General features: G+C 37.9%; 4 protein-coding genes across 5 annotated transcripts; 2 read left to right on the top strand and 2 right to left on the bottom strand.

The window, feature by feature from the left end:
- Positions 1–3,382: 3,382 nt before the first annotated feature.
- Positions 3,383–5,351, top strand: LOC106436251 (T-complex protein 1 subunit delta). Its single transcript, XM_013877210.3, has one exon. The coding sequence runs from the start codon at positions 3,498–3,500 to the stop codon at positions 5,097–5,099; it is 1,602 nt and encodes a 533-aa protein (XP_013732664.1). The 5' UTR covers positions 3,383–3,497; the 3' UTR covers positions 5,100–5,351.
- Positions 5,352–6,272: 921 nt separating this feature from the next.
- BNAC05G35150D (2-oxoglutarate and iron-dependent oxygenase domain-containing protein CP2) lies at positions 6,273–8,790 on the bottom strand. 2 transcript variants are annotated; one of them, XM_013877201.3, is made up of 10 exons: positions 8,666–8,790; positions 8,270–8,572; positions 8,030–8,077; positions 7,743–7,919; positions 7,503–7,653; positions 7,313–7,399; positions 7,097–7,221; positions 6,889–7,007; positions 6,668–6,779; positions 6,273–6,592 (listed from the first exon to the last, which is right to left on the bottom strand). In XM_013877201.3, exons 2-10 carry the CDS (start codon positions 8,543–8,545, stop codon positions 6,557–6,559), a joined length of 1,131 nt encoding a protein of 376 aa, XP_013732655.1. In that variant the 5' UTR covers positions 8,546–8,572; positions 8,666–8,790; the 3' UTR covers positions 6,273–6,556. The 2 variants fall into 2 exon arrangements, with proteins under 2 accessions (XP_013732655.1, XP_013732656.1); XM_013877202.3 differs by having other exon boundaries at positions 8,270–8,778.
- Positions 8,791–8,994: 204 nt separating this feature from the next.
- On the top strand, positions 8,995–17,545 carry LOC125587621. Its single transcript, XM_048758433.1, has 3 exons — positions 8,995–11,073; positions 11,148–11,508; positions 11,583–17,545. The coding sequence occupies exons 1-2, from the start codon at positions 9,424–9,426 to the stop codon at positions 11,463–11,465; spliced, it is 1,968 nt and encodes a 655-aa protein (XP_048614390.1). The 5' UTR covers positions 8,995–9,423; the 3' UTR covers positions 11,466–11,508; positions 11,583–17,545.
- Positions 12,090–12,741, bottom strand: LOC106436244 (uncharacterized protein At1g43920, Chloroplastic-like). Its single transcript, XM_013877203.3, has 2 exons — positions 12,487–12,741; positions 12,090–12,377 (listed from the first exon to the last, which is right to left on the bottom strand). The coding sequence occupies exons 1-2, from the start codon at positions 12,739–12,741 to the stop codon at positions 12,090–12,092; spliced, it is 543 nt and encodes a 180-aa protein (XP_013732657.2).
- Positions 17,546–18,184: the final 639 nt, after the last annotated feature.

Below are 18,184 nucleotides of genomic sequence, written 5' to 3'. Positions count from 1 at the left end.
CATCCGTGAGATTCTAGAAAATTAATTGCTAACATATCCATTGATGAACAGGTAGATTTTCTACTTTGATTTTGGAGTATTTCTTTTTTGTGTTTTCAGTGTTTGTAATCTCTATTGCATGTATTATAAGGTCTCTTAATTTTTTCAAATGAATGTATCTTCCAGCTCTTGTAGATCAAAAGTAGGTGAGAGACTCCTCCATATTGTGGTGGTAGTTTTCTTAAATTTCGAAGGTTTCTGTTTTGTTTTATACTCATAAGCTTCACTGATCATTCTAAAAATAGTGTTAATAAAACTCTTTATAGTTTGGTGCTTGTATGCATTATAAGGTCTCTCATTTTGTGAAATGGATGTATCTTGTAGTAAGTGAGAGCCTCCTGCAGATTTGTGGTGCTAATTTCATTGAATTTCGAATGTTTCTGTTTTTGTGTAATCTCTATTGCATGTATTATAAGGTTTCTAATTTTGTGAAATGGATGTATCTTGTAGATCAAAAGTAGGTGAGAGACTCCTGCAGATTCTGGGGGTAGTTTCATTGAATTTCAAATGTTTCTGTTTTTGTGTCAATACTCCTCCTAACGCTGAATGATCGTTCTAAACATGTACAGTGTTAGTATTCTCGTTAGTTTGGTGCTTGTATGAGCTATAAGGTTTCTCATCTTGTAAGAGCTATAAGGTTTCTCATCTTGTAAGATAGATGGATCTTGGAGTCGTAGATCAACTTATAGTATTCTCTTTAGTTTGGTGCTTGCATCTACTATAAGGTTTCTCATTTTATGAAATAGATGTATCTCTTGTAGATTTAACATGTCTGGAAGACTAGAGATGGTGGTAGTAGTTTCTTTGCATCTTGAATGTTATGTTTTCTTTAATGCTCCTTACCGTGGGTGATCATTTTAAACATGTGAAATGACATCTCTACGCTGATGATTATTATGTTAGATTCTTTAAATTGTATATGTTTGACTTGAAAATTTCCATGTTATGGTATTTGTGTCTGTGCCTTGGTTTCTGAGTCTTGTCAAAAATTAGACATCATTTAATTTTCACAATTTATGGGATTCTTCATCATATGCTGATGATTACACGTTACATTTATAGATTTACATGTTGAACTGAGTTTTTACTGTAACAGTGATCGAGAATTCTCTGTTATATACGTGTGTCTATCCTGTGATCTCTTAGTCGTACAGAGCCGATGAAGCTTATTAAGTTTCTATTGATTGATGTCAAATTCAAGAAAGTAGCTGTATGTAAAGTCTAGTAGTTGTAAACATTTGAAATATGTGCTCTGGTTTTTTTTTTTCTCTTTAGGTCGACTAAATGTGATGTTAGATATTCTTTTTTGGAAATTATTGACTCTAGTTTATGTACAAAATCATCCAATTTTCTGTTTGTTGTCCGGCAAATTATCACACTAAATTACTATTACATACTAAAATAATAAGACTCGGATGTGTTATATGATCATCTCAGGAACGGCATAATGTGATTGGTAAACTAAATTCGTTTGAGAGTCATGCTATTTTAGATAAGATTCAGCTGTAATCGTTAACGAAAAATAAACTTAGTTGTTGTCTGTCTAAACTAAGATCATTTGAATTTTGATGTTATGTACATAAACAGTAATGTCTTTATGTACTTTTCAGCTGTGTTAGAATTTTCTTGCATTTTGGTTGGTTTATTCCTATGGTGTATGAATTATTGCTTATCTTATTGCATATTTCTCTTTAGAATATAATTAGCTTTTGTATAAATTGATTTCTCGACTCTTTTCTGTATCATTTCTCAACCTTATTGGGAAGAAATTTATTCTTGTACGTTTATCATAAATTATATGCAACTAAAAGTTGATTGGTATTTCGTATGGAGGATAGTTGAAGATTAATATTATTCCTTTGAACTTTACTATGATTCTACAAAATGTCAACAAACAAATAAAAAAAGTAAATATCAATTTATGAGAAGTAGAAGAAGAACTAAAGAGCCTTTGATAACTTGTTGTTACAGCTTCATTCTACAGATATCTGATGATTTCAACTGCATATTTCCATTTTTTTCGTCTCATTGATCTCTCCAATCTGTGCATTAAAACACCAATTAACTCAAAACATATTAACGTTTTTGAAACCAAACACTAACTAAACTCACTTCTTACAGTCTTACCTTGAGTCTCCCTTTCCCGCTAACAGAGACAACATCACCAGTCTTTACCGTGGTTCCGTTCTTGGTAACCGTTGCCCAGTTATAACCCGAACGTCCCCACTACTGCGAGGTAACAACAAAGAAGAATGATCTTTTTTTTCTCAGCAAACTAAACATGAGAATGCAATGGAAGATCAAAAGAAAAGAAAGCTACGGTACCTGCAAGAACGAAAGAAAGTGAGAGTGAGACACACTAATGTATTACAGCCAATAGAAGATTAAAGCTTTAGAGCAACCAACCAGCCAGTTCTGTTGCATACTCTTCAGTTGGACACTCTTTGTTTGGTCTAAGATATTTTCTGGCAACGGATAGTGGCTATTACCAGTAGCCAAATATTCATTTCTAGAGGTTTCAGGTATTCGTAGATACCCGTCTTCTCTTTCATCGAAAAAAGCCTCAAGATAAGCATCTACTTCCCTTTCTATGCTTAAAGGCAAAACCACCTTTTTGAATCCAAGTGAAAGAAGACAACAGCTTTATCATACTGTGACGGCTGCCAAAAAACAATAGACCATAAGAGAACAAACAAAAACCTCAGAATCAAAGGAGATTTTCTCACTTCATTGCAAGACCTTAACAAAAGATATACCTCTACAGTCCCATTCTTGATGCAATTCCTGAGATTTTATGAAAACCATCACAATTCCTCAGACACAATCTCCTGCTCATGCTTCGATATGAGAAAAGTAGAGAACCTTAAACTCCATTGATTCACCTCACAAGCGGACTGTGAACCACAAGTAAACTGTACACAAAAGTAAGCACTAGGTGGAGAACGAACACTAATCTCATGCTAGAAAACAGCAACCGTCACCATTCGCTGCGAGACGTCGTGATAAGGGTCTTCGGAAGCTGTCTGGAGATAAGCGAAAGAAGTGTCTCGGCCTTCTTCTCCATTCTAACCCAAGAGTCGACCTCAACATGTGTGTGTGACTCTGCAAATTCTCCGACCACAAACCCCTTCCCTGTCTGGTGAACGGGAGGAAAAAAGACGATGGCTGAGTTTAACAAACAGTTAAACCGAACTTCGCTCCGGTTTACTTTTATTGTTTCGGTTTTTTCTAGAAAATTGGGATTAACTTAGAAAACCGGAGATATATAATGGGCCTTTATGGCTAAATACAGTTTATACATAACAGGCCCATTTTTATCAGGATGATATTAGTTCGTGCAACCAAAGAGCACCGTAAACCCTACAGCGGCTCTTTCCACTGTAAACAACTGATCTCATCTAACTCATTTCCCTTCTGAGATCAAATCAAATCTCGAGATCTCTCCTCTGTAGTCTACAATGGCGGCGGTGACGGCATCGAGACCTCGCGCATCCAAGGCCGAATCCTTCGTCGACAACAAACGTAAAGAAGACATCCGCTCCGCCAACATCAACGCCGCCCGCGCCGTCGCCGACGCCGTCCGCACGAGCCTCGGCCCCAAGGGAATGGACAAGATGATCTCCACGGCTAGCGGCGAGGTCATCATCACCAACGACGGAGCCACGATCCTCAACAAGATGGACGTTCTCCAGCCAGCCGCGAAGATGATGGTGGAGCTTTCCAAATCGCAGGACTCAGCCGCCGGAGACGGGACCACAACGGTCGTGGTACTCGCCGGAGCCTTGCTCAGAGTGTGCCAAACGCTTTTAGGTTCCGGGATCCACCCTACCGTGATCTCGGACGCGCTTCACAAGTCTTGCGCGAAGTCCGTTGATATCTTGACCGCCATGGCTGTCCCCGTGGAGCTCACGGATCGAGATTCGTTAGTTAAATCGGCGAGCACGTCGCTGAACAGTAAGGTTGTTAGCCAGTACTCAACTCTACTCGCTCCGTTAGCTGTGGATGCGGTTTTATCTGTTATAGATCCAGAGAAGCCGGAGATTGTTGATCTGCGTGATATCAAGATTGTAAAGAAGCTTGGTGGCACTGTGGACGATACGCACACTGTTAACGGTTTGGTATTTGACAAGAAGGTGAGCCACGCTGCTGGTGGGCCCACGAGGATGGAGAACGCTAAGATCGCTGTGATTCAGTTCCAGATCTCGCCTCCCAAGACTGATATTGAGCAGAGTATTGTCGTCTCTGATTACACTCAGATGGATAGGATCTTGAAGGAAGAGAGGAACTACATCTTGGGGATGATTAAGAAGATCAAGGCCACTGGTTGCAATGTGTTGCTGATTCAGAAGAGTATTTTGAGGGACGCTGTGACTGATTTGTCGCTTCATTATTTGGCGAAGGCTAAGATCATGGTGATTAAGGATGTGGAGAGGGATGAGATTGAGTTTGTGACGAAGACGTTGAACTGCTTGCCGATTGCTAACATTGAGCATTTTAGGGCTGAGAAGCTTGGTTTTGCTGATCTTGTTGAAGAAGCGTCGCTTGGAGATGGGAAGATTTTGAAGATCACTGGGATCAAGGACATGGGGAGAACCACCTCTGTTCTTGTCCGTGGATCTAACCAGCTTGTTCTTGATGAAGCTGAGAGGAGTCTGCACGATGCGTTGTGTGTTGTCAGGTGTCTTGTGAGCAAGAGGTTTTTGATTGCAGGAGGTGGTGCGCCGGAGATTGAGCTCTCGAGGCAGCTAGGCGCTTGGGCTAAGGTGCTCCATGGGATGGAAGGTTACTGTGTGAAGTCTTTTGCTGAAGCTCTGGAGGTTATTCCTTACACGCTGGCTGAGAATGCAGGTTTGAATCCTATTGCCATTGTGACTGAGCTGAGGAACAAGCATGCTCAAGGGGAGATCAACTCTGGGATCAATGTGAGGAAAGGGCAGATCACTAATATCTTGGAGGAAAACGTGGTGCAGCCTCTGCTTGTGAGCACCAGCGCAATCACTCTCGCAACTGAATGCGTAAGGATGATTTTGAAGATCGATGACATCGTTACTGTGAGGTAGTGTGGTAGTTTCACTCAAAACGGTCGTCAGTACACTTCTCCTGCTCTATCTATCTAAAGCTTTGTTTCCTTTTTGGTGTTTTGGTCTATTTTGTGTTGTTGTTGCAATGGTTGAACTTTTACCCTCTTTGCTTTCACCATTTGCTATTGCAGCTAAGTGGTCAATCTTTGTGGTTTAGTGCTACTTTTTCTTTCTAGTGACTTGATATCAGGATTTCTCTTTTTGTTTCATATGTTGATTATGATTTGGTGATGTGCAAATGGTAGAAGTAGAATCAGAACTTCAATTGCTGTGACTCGAATAGTTGATTATGGGACAAAAAAAAACAGCCCCAAGTGGTATCATAGACTGGGTCACAAATGTTAGGGACTCGTTGTATAGAAGCTTACTACAACACACAGTTGAATGAACATTAGTTTCTCCAGTTCGTTTGTCTGTCAACTACCAGACCCAATCAGGATATAAATTACTACTTGCGTCTCCACTGCGTACTTGATTCAGTTAAATCTTCTTTTCATTTATTCACAAATTAATTGCAACCCAATTTTGATTACAACTCTGAACGTAAACAACTAGAATATCCTTTGTATTGATCCTGTGTTTTGGGGCAAGTTCTTATGTGTGTATGTACAGAGTTTTTGCCTTGTGTGTTGCAATAGTATAAACTTCTACACTGCAGATTCAGAATTACTCTTCGTAGGTTGTGTGGCCACAATAAAAGGGCAAACACAGAGAGATCAAATCTCTTATTTAAGAATAAACAATGAGATCCCATAAAATCCGTATTCAATGAAGATGAATGGTGTGTTCATCTAAACATCACGATAGAAAGCTCAATCAAATCGGTACGATCATATATGAATGTACGAGTATATAAAAGACGAATATTCACAAGGATTCATTGAAATAGCTTAAAGTCAACTACTAGAGTTGGTGGTACACGTTTCACAACCAAATTCGATTTGTCTTGCCATGAAATAAGTAGACATATACATAACACATTCAAATATTTCTTTTTCTCTTCCATTATTTAGAGCAACGTGCAATATCTCCGTAATAGTTTTCTCTATTCAATAGAGACTACAGAGGTAATCGACACTGTCTCAAATAAGAACATAATCCATGATTTCTGGCTCTAGCCATCACTCACTAGTAACGAGCAGCAACACCAAATAAAACCAGAGAACACTAATTCTTTAAAAGGTTCATAAAAAAAAAGCATCAGAAAACGATACAATTCGTTGTGGAAGAGGTGAATTTGAGACTAGATTTCATGTACATAGTTACCAAAGAGTCCAGAAAAGATAAAACCGAAAGCCATTTACCTTAAATGATTTTCTACAAAGGCTCAAGTTTTAAGTCACCTTGAAACAAGAGCAATCCTAACAAGGGTTGATCCCATGTTCTAAAGTCATCCAATATAAGTTATTTCTTATTTTATCGAACTGCATGTTTCTTCAAGCCTGAGGTGCATGCACTGCTTTAACATATTTCTGCAGTAGCAATAAAGAGCATATGGATCATCTATACGAGAGACAGCAACATGCTTGATCAATCAAATGCTTTACCTTTCTTATAGCATCAAACGTCCGTGCTTTCTCCTCTCTCTTTTCACAAGAGCACTCTCCGCACCAGCTGGAGAAGTCCTTCTGAAGTCTTTTTAGCTCTCTAAACGAAGAGCTGAGTGGAACAACAAGAAGGAAAAGTTTGATAAGAAAACAAGTGACTATTCTAAAGAAGTTCCATGTCAGATCAGTCAAGAGGCAAGTTTTTCGATTTGTATACATACCTTCTGCACCATAGAAGCATGTTGACCCTGTGTCCAGATGTTGTGGCTCTTGCACCATGGCGGTGGCGCCCGCGGTGAAGTACAGCTTGCCCCGGTACATGACAATAATCAAATATCTCCTGCTTTCGTAATAAAACAGTTGTTGCCATTAGCCATCAGACGGCTATACGACAAGAAAGCAACTAAAAAAAAAAAAAGAGAGTAATACATCTGACTTTGTCGCTGTGTTAACATGTTTCTCACACCGTGTGCCTCTGAAAAACAACTCCCCTCCCACAAATTGGTTACCCAAACAAACGTTCAGAGTCACTTCTGAATCATCCACATGAAAGCCTGCAAATTTTTATAAGAAGAGCTTATATTCAACTAGAATATCAGTCAAACTAGTAAGGATATTTGAAAAATTCTGCAGGAGAGGACTCACCTAAATCAACATCCCTATCTTTACCATACTCGACAACAAACCCATGGTGAGAGTCCAGAGTTGCTCCACCAACATCATTGAAGAACACTACAAAACAAAAGATAGAAAGAAACTTTTTAACCAAAACAGTAACATAACTAATGGAGTTCTTAAATATAGTCTAGTGTACTGGATTTCAACTATATATTACCTTTGGAAATGGGACGTATGAAACATTCCATGAGTTTGTCAAGCATGGTATCAAGGCCAAAGTCGTCAAGCACAGCGCCGTATTTATTCATGGTGTTTGGTCTCATGATTCGGAATTTTGTCTCACCTACCCATTTCTCAAAATTGTCTATCTGCATCGTCAAACAGTAGTACATTAACAAAATAGCATAAAAGGGTATAGAGAATTTTGAAAAATAAAAAAGGATGCATTGCAGATTACCTCGGCTAGCATCATCTCGCAGAAGCTAGGTAGGAGCATGTCAAAGACAAAAACACCAGGAGAGGCTTCAGATATGATGCTTCTGAAGCTATCCTCTGTGTTCTCATTTATCGCCTTTAGGAAAGAGGGAACGAAACATAGTCTAGGAACTAGATTATACAGCTCCCTGTGAAGTGGCTGCAGGAGACAAGAAAGACAAAAAAAAAAAACATTTCAAACTACTCGCTGATGACTGGTGCAGCGAGATAAAGCACACAAGTAAAGATAAATAAAAAAAGGATCCACACCTGATAGTTTGATACTATCTTACTCCTATAGTCACTGTGCTTTTGAGCCTGTAACATCAAAGATAAATGAACCTAAAATCATTGGGCTCATGTATAAGCATTTAGCAAGATCAAGATCAAGATCACACCAGTTTGTATGTAAAGCTACGACAAATCATCATAGAAGCCATGTGGGTCAGCTCCAAAACAATACCCATCCTCAAATTCAGACAAAAAAAAGGTCAAAGCTTTGAACTTTACCTTGGAACGCTCTCCGCTAGGAAGGTGACTGAGCATAATGTCAGTCATGAACCTCACTCTCTCTTCCCTGTTCGAGACCAGCATGTCCGGAGGCAAGTACTTCTCCAGATTCTTGTAAACCGGATTAGGGAAATCGAGCTGCAGATCCTCGTAATTATCTGGCCTAACCTCGTTGTTAGGGTTTATCCTCAGCTTACGGCACGAAACCGTAGCTCTCACCGCCGCAGAAACAATCTGGTGAGAGTTGCCTGCACTAGTTCCGTTACCGTCCACCATTAGTCTCCTGCTGACCACCTCGCCTGTCTGCTTGACGCCTTACAAGTAAAGTAAGAAACTTTCTTAGTACACTACATTCCAAAAGCGAAACCCAGAATCTAGAAGAGTATCTGATTTGACCTTTGTTTTTGGCTTTTGGTCGATCTGGTGAGATCTCTCTGGTTTTTGGGTTCCCGTTGAAGTTAGGGTTCTCTCTGCAATGTTGTTGATTTTTTTATTGCCTTTTTTTTTCTTTTAACTACGCTCGTAACTTCCCTTCCCACGCTTTTAAAAGAGTTTAATGATTGTTCGGCCCATTTTAAGGCCCGTAATAAAATAACTAAAAGGTTACTCAAATTTCCGGTATATTGATTAAGATGGGACTAAAAATAAAATAAAAATAAAGATAAATTAGGGATTTGTATGGGGAAATCGGCCAAAAAAACACTGAACTTTGCGGGAATTGCCAAAAGAAACCTGTACTCGAACCTGACCAATAAAACCCTGATCTTTTGTTGACTTTTTTAGTTAATTTACAAACTTACGGTTGACTAACCAGATTAACACACCGTTAACCGACAGTTAAGACAATGTTAACTCACCGTTAATTACTGCCGTTTAGTGAAACTACGTCGTTTCATTCAGTTGTTTTGTTAAACACAAAATCTCAAGACGACGTCGTTTTGCTTAATTAAAATTGTTGTTGCCTGGACTCGAACCCGTGCACTCGTGGTCGTAAAGGGGTATTGCTACTGAGCTAGTGGAATTTTCGGAAGGTTATCACACATGTTTATTTTTATTGATCAAAAGATGTGTTTGATTGCAATCAAACAAAATGAAATCCGTGTTTGAACGTAACCCTAATTTCTCAAATCGATTTGGGGATTTCTCTTGTAGAGATGGTAAAGACGAAGTTCACAAGGAATGGAAGGGAGGTAATGATTTTCGGAGCGATGAGGAATTTCGATTACGGGAGTGACGAAGCGGTTCAAGAGTCGAAGAAGGGTGGAGAACGCGATGCTTCTGTGAGTTTGTCATCGCTGGAGAGATCGAGGATTCGTAAAAGCGTTGAAGGGATATCGATGTTGGCATCTACAGAGGTGTCGAAGGCGTCGAAGACTAGGCGGGGAACTTCATATGGGTCGCCTGCGTCATCTCCGGAGAAGACCACGAGGAGGGGAACTTCATATGGGTCGCCATCTCTGGTGAAGGCCACGAGGCGTGGTTCAACTCTGTCTCCTAGAGTTTCGAAGAAGCAGGAGGTAAATGTGGCTCCTTATGGTGATGACAGAGAAGAATGGCCAGAGACTGAGATGTTGGCATCAACAGTTGCGAAGAAGACAAGGCGGGGAACTTCATATGGCGGGTCGCCTGTGTCTCCTAGACAATCGAAGAAGCAGAAGGTAAACTCGGAGAGGAGTCTAGGTGATGATGGTGATGACAGAAAAGAATTTCTCCAGATTGAGGAATTTGGGGATATAGGTGATGATGGTAGGGAAGATGAGAACGGTATTGCTGGCATTGAGGAAGTTGGTTGTACAGATTTGAGTCTTTATTTTGGTGATAAAGCAAAAAATGATGACTGTGAGGTTGATGAAGACGAAGGCGATGATGATGCATGGGATGATGATAAAATCCCTGATCCTCTGTCATCAGATGATGAGAATGAAGAGGAGATGAGACCTGCGCAAGCTTACAGAGAAGACACTGATCCAGAGGAGCTCCTTCAGCTAGGCAAGACATTTTCAGATGCTGAGGACTTCAAACATGCTTGTCTGAGGTATACCCTGAAAACCAGATACAACATCAAGTACTACAGACCCAGTAGCTTGAAGATGGGTGCAAAATATGCCGCTGAGATGAGAGATGATGAGGCTCCTTGTCCATGGATGGTCTACTGTTCGTATGATAGGAGGAAACATAAGTTGATGGTAAAGACATACGTCAATGACCATAAGTGTGAGAGGACATGGTATTCGAAGATACTTAAGAGGTCAGCAATTGCAAGTCTATTTGCTGAGAGGTTAAGGCTGAATCCTAAGCTCACGGCAAAGGAGATACAGGCTGAGATATTGAGGGAGTATAAGATGGAAGTTTTAGAAAGCTCATGCATTAAGGCCAAGACGAAGGTGATGAAAGAAAGGAGGAAGACCCATGAGGAGCATTTTGATAAAATCTGGGATTACCAAGCAGAGATATTGAGGAGCAATCCTGGATCAACCATGGAAATTGAGACCATACCAGGAGCCACGGTTGGAAGCAAGCAGCGGTTCTACAGACTCTACATGTGTTTCCAAGCACAAAAGGAAGCATGGAAGAAGACTTGTAGGCCTGTTATTGGCTTAGATGGAGCCTTTTTGAAATGGGACATCAAGGGACAGTTGTTGGCTGCGGTTGGAAGAGATGGAGACAATAGGATTGTCCCTATTGCTTGGGCTGTAGTGGAGATAGAGAATGATACAAACTGGGATTGGTTTGTGAAGCGTTTGGCCTTGGATTTGGGATTGGAAAATGGGAACGGCTTTGTTATAATGTCTGACAAACAAAAGGTAAACACTTTGCTTTCATGATACTCAATGAATGTTTGATTCTTGTTTCTGATTTTTTTTTTCTGATCTTGTAGGGATTAGTGAAAGCAGTTCATACCCTCCTTCCAGAAGCTGAGCATAGACAGTGTTGTCGCCATATCTACGAGAACTGGAGGAAAGGTGGAAAAGATCTAAGGTTACAGAGGTTCTTCTGGTTCATTGCACAGAGCTACACTCCTGGTATGTTCAACTACAACATGGACGAGCTTAAGAACTATGATCCTGGCGCACATGCATCTCTGATAAAGACAAAGCCAGAGACTTGGTCTAGAGCGTGCGAACAGGGTAATGACATGCTCCAATTGCAAAGAAGAAGGGCACTACAAGAATACATGTCGGAAGGCTTTTGTTGAGAGCCCACCTAAGAAACCAAGAGGCAGACCAAGGAAATATCAGGTTAGGGTCTTAGTTTCTATCTCATTGTTTTTAGCTCTCGGTAATGTGTCTAACATTTCATTTATATGTTGCAGGGACTACACTTTGGCGAGTCACAAGCTCAATCCTCAGAAGCTCAAACCTCACAAAATCAATCCTCACAAGCTCAAGCATCACCATGGGAAGTTCCTCAATCTTCAGAAGGTCAATCCTCACAAGCTGAAGTATCACAGACAGCATCGTGGGGAAGATGGTTTTTGTAGATGCTTGTGTGTTGTTTATGATGGTCTCTGTCTGAATGCTTTCGTTGTCTGTTGTTTATGATGGTGTCTCTGTCTGAATGCTTTTGGAACAAGAACTACCTTTTTCTTTCTTCTCTTCCTGTTGTTTTAATTTGAAACTCTCAATGAAGATAGTGTTGGTTATTATCTTTGTGTTTTCATCATGTTGTTTATCTTGATGGTCTGTTCATTGGTGTGTTCATTTGTCCTTCTATAAACAATCAAGAAGTAAAACATAAACATTACTGAAACATTGTCTTAAAACATAGCCTTACATGAACCATGATTCTTACATAAACATAGCCTTACATAAACAGTCTCCTAGTAGCTATTCATAGACAACCCATCTGCTTTGTCAAACATGATCAACACAAGACATATCACAACGCCTAAACAAACCACAGAAAAATCCACTTTCATGATCACATTCAGCTTCTTAAGTTTATTGCTCGCCTTCCTGACATCTTCTTTCAAGTCTTCCTCCACGGTTTTCATGCTTTCGATCTCCATTTTAATTTTCATAACATCTGATGCAAAGCATTCAACTTTTGGCAATGCATCTTGAACCTCTTCGTAGACAGCTTCATCTACCCATTTATACAAGTGATCCTACACACAAATCATGAACACAATCTTTATATTCAAACAATTTCTCACTGACTACCTAGCCATTGAATCTTATGTTCTTTTCTTAAACACAATCAAATTAAACACTTACATTTTGAAACATTGGGCATCTAAAGAAAGTTCTTCCTGGATTGACCTTCGTTTTTGATGTGTATATCCCAGTTCTTCGACCACAGCCGCATTGCTCCGGGATACCACGAATTCCCATCGTATTCACAGACGAATCCTCACAACCCGAACTCATCATGCGATACTCGAAGAAGGAGAGATGAGAATCGAGATTTTTAAGGACGAGATCGAAGAGAATCGAGCTTGAATCGCGAACTGGATTTATGATTTTGCCCATTTAGGGTTTATACCAATCGGAGGAGAAAACACCGTCGTTTCTTTTTGATTCATTTAACTCGGATTCAAAGAGAATAAAAGAAACTGTGTTCGTATATCCATTGCAAAGTCCACTAGCTCAGTTGCAAAAACCCCTACCATTAAACCCGAGTGCACGAGTTCGAGTCGATGGAACCCCATCTTTTTAATAAAAAAGTTAATGTAAAACGTGTCATTTCATTAATTTGTCTTTAACTCGGATTCGAAGAATAAAAGAAATTGTGTTCGTATATCCATTGCAAAGTCCACTAGCTCAGTGGCAAAAACCCCTACCATTAAACCCGAGTACACGAATTCGAGCCGTTGGAAACACATATTTTTAATAACACAGCTATATAAACGACGTCGTTTGTCTTTAATCAGACAAAGTGATGAAACGACGTCGTATACTTTAACACCCAAAATTAACGTCCGCTTAATTAACAGTTAACTCGATTAACGGTGTGTTTATCTGGTCAGTCAATCGTAAGTTTCTTAATAAACCCGAAAAGTCAACAAAAGTTCAGGATTTTATTGGCTAGCCCATGTGTCTTCTAGACAGTTTAAGGCTGGAATACAGGTATCCTAATCGAGTTTTTGTTTGGGTTCATTCAAATTTTTTTCGGTTTCATGAATTTCAATTTCATTCGGATATTTATAAAAGTTTAAATCGGATTCAGTTTAGGTTTAGTCGAGTTTGGTTCAAGTTTAGTTACATGTCTAAGATCCGGCTAAAGTCAGAATAGTTTTGGTATCAAATATTTATCTGATTATCGGTTCTGAAAATATTACTTTATGCTTGATTAAACTCAATATATTTCTAATATTTTCAATAATTTGTATACTTAGCTTTCCCAAACCATATTGTTGTTTTTCAGTGGAAGACTCGTCTATGAATAATACAAGACTCAGTCCTTGAACTGTACGTGATAATATCAGACAAATCATGATTTATAACAAATCAAATTCTCTTTTACAAACTAGAATCATACATAATGAAACGTAAACAAATCTAACACTACTAAAAGCCGAATAAGCAGAGCATACAGGATGCCACGTAGGATTTTTTATTCAGGCCAATCATGAAGCTCTGTTTTGCCACATCACTTTTATTTTGTAGACAAAAAAATATAACAGATCCAGTAAATCTGGGCTGAACAAAAAATATAGGCCTATATAGAACAGCCCATATCTTATTCTACGCAGAATGTTCGTCGCCTTCAACTCCGACTCTTCCAATTCACTATTCTAATCTCTGCAATCTCTCTGTAATTATTACACCCCAATCTTGCTCATTCAATTCTGATATTTTCTCCTATCTTCGTTAGAGATTATCGTTCCACCTTCCTTTGTTTTTCCTGTTATATAAACCCTTTGATGATATGATAAGACAGGTCCGTTAACTATTGTCATTCCAGCCTGAGTTATCTAAAATATGAACCCTCGACTCCAGATTCATAACACAATGACAATTTGTTGTTCTCTACATTTGAAAGTAAGGTATTAGTTTATTATTATACTTCACCACTCAATCTCTCAGCACTCAGTCTCTCTATTTCCGATTTACAGTCGTAGAACTCGGCCTCACGTTGGTGCTGATCGTCTTCTCCGTCGTCGTTTTAGAAGCTTGGAGAAGGAGACACAGTAACGTGTACGTTCTTACTCGACTTTTCCGATTTGCTTCTCTCTCAGCTTCTATCCCTGTGTCTTGATCTTTCTAGCATTGGATTTTTCCCAGTTCTGTCGACACCGTGACAACTACACTCGAGGGTCCGACATCCTTAAAACAGGTACTGTCTGAATTCAATATATTTTTTCTGGGATTTTTCTGTTAGTGTGTTTACAGTTAATGGAACTGAGAAAAGGTCTTGCCTTTGAATCCTATTAGCCTATAGAACGTTTAAAGACGAGAGCTTTGACATTATCCCTTTATTATTATTTGAGGAGCATTAAAAATAAATAACCTTTAGTTCATGTGTTTATTACAAGTGTGCCATTTCTTACGTGGCAACTCCACAAGCTCCCTCACCTATTCTATTTAAAACCCCTTTGTTAACTAGAGTAATTACACAACATGCCATTGATCAAAACTTTATAATTTCCTTAGTTTTGTCTACATTTGTCACATATATACGTTGATCATCAAACCTTATCATTTATTTCTTGCGTTAGTTACCTTAACCGAAGTTCTACGTATTACATCAAAGATTTTAAAATTATGTTAATTACCTTGACTGAAGTTTTTTCATTAATTTGTTTCAATACAAAAACATTACTGACATACGTAGTGGTCTAATTTTTATTCAAAATGAATATAGATGCGAAAAAATTAATGTACGATTATCAATCAAAGTTTGTTTTCTGAAAAATCCTAAAAAGTATTTGATGATCAATACGTGCTCAAGTGATTGATTTTCTTAAAAATACGAAAAAAATATTTGTTCTCTTAAAAATATATCAAGAGGAAAACTTTGTTTTAAAATAGTGAAACAGAAGAACCATGCATATGGCATATACTTGCCCCGTTTCATTAAATTGTTAGATGATCTCCGCCTTGCGTTGTAGAAACTAAGGTAAAATACGATTTTCTGGCATACAATTATAAAAACTTACCTTATATGATCTATCGTAATTAAGATTTTAACGCCAGCTTGCATAAAGCAAATAATGGCGGAGCAAATTGCCCATGATTTAAACGTGATTTGCAAGGAAGAAATTGATTGATGATTGGGAAAAAGGAAACTTCTAATAACTTTGATATATTTTTAAATTACAAATTTGGTAAATTGATGGTAATAATACGTGATTTGTGAGGACTTGACTTTTGTATATAAGGAACGTAGATTAAGGTTCAAATTATTGTAATCAATTAATAATCATGAACTTTCTTGAATTTGTTCAATTGCGATTGATAAAAGGAAGTTTGCATTAACTATTTACAATATTAAAATAATTCTCGACTAAGATTGGAGCGCAAGTTATGTGTAATATTCGATTTAGTTACGGCCATTATTTTGAATCCATATGACCGACCCCATGGCGATTCCTTTTTAGTATAAATATACGGCTTCTATAATTTAGAAAACTCACCACACTTTTCTTCTCGACTTTGCTCATATCAAAACATTCTCTCAAGCAATCAAATGGCTAGCTTTAACTCTGTTTCCGATTTGAAACCATTCAAGACATTGTTTCTTTTATATTTTATTAGTCTATTGCTTATGTTTCGTTTTATTTTATATTTATAATTTATTTTATGCAAACAAATATACAATTTTTAAACAAAAATTCTGCAGCTTAATTTAGATTGATATACTAAATTTCGTCTAACCCTTACTTTATAACATATAGTATTTCTTGCTATGACTTTAATTTTTATTATGTCTACAAATTAAAAGTGATAATATTTTGAAATCTATTTACTCCGCGCAGGGCGCGGGTTATCACCTAGTTATTATTATTTTGTAGGAGAGTCTGTCTAACGATGTGTGTTGTTTAAGAAATAAAAGTGTAAAACAGACAGATCGTGGATGCGCAGTTGTATGATAATAATTTCAAGAGAGGAGCAAGCAAAAAGCTTCACTTGAGAAGGAAATTCATCATACTGTCAGTAGAAAGATAAGAAGAAAAGTTGATGACGAGATCAACAACAGATTGAGTTTGGGAACACTTTTCTTCCAGCCTAACTTCCTGGTTACGGTTGAGGTAATGTAAATATTTACTCGATTTGATTTAAGATGTGGTCAGCTCCTATTTTTGTTGCATATGGCGACATCATCTGATTGCAAAACAAGTTTAAGGCGTCTTAAATTGGTATGATTCATTACACAGTCTCTTACTGAATAAAAAGAGGTTTTTTTTACGAGGTCATTGATGAGACACTTATTAGAGTAATAATATTCTCTATGCCTTTTCCCTTCCATGAAGCAAAAAGTGATGGCCAAATAAACGGCCAGTCTATTCTCATCGCGTACATGGAACACAATAAATCATCTTTATGTATTTAGCCAATATCATACCAAAAGGCTGGAAGGTACTTCTCACTTTGTTCAGGTACGTTCACCTAGAACATGAGATTTACCTGAAACCAAAGAAATATGAAACTTCAAGATGATAGGTATGTAGATATAACAGATTTGTGGCGCATTCAACAATTAAACTGTCTTCGTAATTTGTAGTTGGTGTTGTAAAAGAGTAACTAAACAACATGGTCAAGTTCATTCTACATGGATACATGCCACAACTAGGTTCATTCCTTCCTTTTCATTTAGGAAGCGATCTTTGTCCGGGAAAGATCTTGCCAAGCTCTAGATTTCCATTTTCCTTCATCTTGACAACTGAAGATGGGTTTAGCTACTGTAGCTTTCAAGCTGTGGGTTATGACTTCAACACTATCCAGCTGGTGAGAAGGGTTCTGTCTTGCTTTGATCCCAATAAATTCTTTGTAGGGTGTCGCAGTGAACGCGTACCAGCCGGAAATTAGTGTATACTTGGAAGATTATGGGTGCAGAGAGAGTGGACCAGTGAATAGTGATGTATCATACGTTTGAAAACCTTGGCATGTAGTGTGCGTAGCCTAGACCTACCTTGAAGTGGGACTGGAGCAGGCTGAGCAGCAATAACAAGAGGACACGAGGGAATCTAGCGGAACTTTATCTGAACTCTTTTCGAGCTTTCTGTTTTTGCATTTTTTTTAAGTAATGACTAATTATTTGTGAAGTTAAGGTATTCCTTTCAAAATCATGTGTGTTGTACAAATTTGCTTTAATATACAGCTTTGTACATTACTTATCTGTGTCTTTTCTTTGATTGTCCAGGATTGAATGAAAAAAAAAAGACAAAATACTTGAATCATACCGCAGCGATATTAATCCTCAAGTTCAGAATCTGCCATATCATACAAACTTGAGTTTCCTATTAATTGTTAAACTGGAATATCAAATATCTTACCTCAATTCATATCTAACTAAATAAATTTTTAAACTGAATAGTGTACTTAGGATATTGAAATTTGAAAACTAATCATATTCATCAATAATATTACTTATAAAATATTAAAGAAATATACATTTACCATTTGTAAGTATGCATTCCTCTATTAATAAATTAGAAATAAGTGTTTATGCACTTGGTTGTTATGTTTGGCTTAACAACAATGTGAACTTAGGATTGCTAACCAAAAAAATAAGAGAGAACCGTTGATTGGTTTTACCCTTTTTCTATTGGTTTTACCCTTAAAAAACATATTAGGTCTATGTAAAATTCAAATATATCTTCTCGAAAAAAGGTTAAACTAGCTAAACTCTCACTAAAAAGAAAATATTATGAGAACGAAAAAATACAAGTCAGAATTTCCAATTTATTATTCACAGCCTATATGTATTTCACTATTTTAAACAATTTTTTTAAAAATATATGAATTAACA

The sequence above is a fragment of the Brassica napus genome, chromosome C5, assembly GCF_020379485.1.
Source record: "Brassica napus cultivar Da-Ae chromosome C5, Da-Ae, whole genome shotgun sequence".
In the NCBI taxonomy this organism is placed as follows: Eukaryota; Viridiplantae; Streptophyta; class Magnoliopsida; order Brassicales; family Brassicaceae; genus Brassica; species Brassica napus.
Note: the sequence above shows the minus strand (reverse complement) of the source record. Positions and strands in the feature narration are given on the sequence as shown.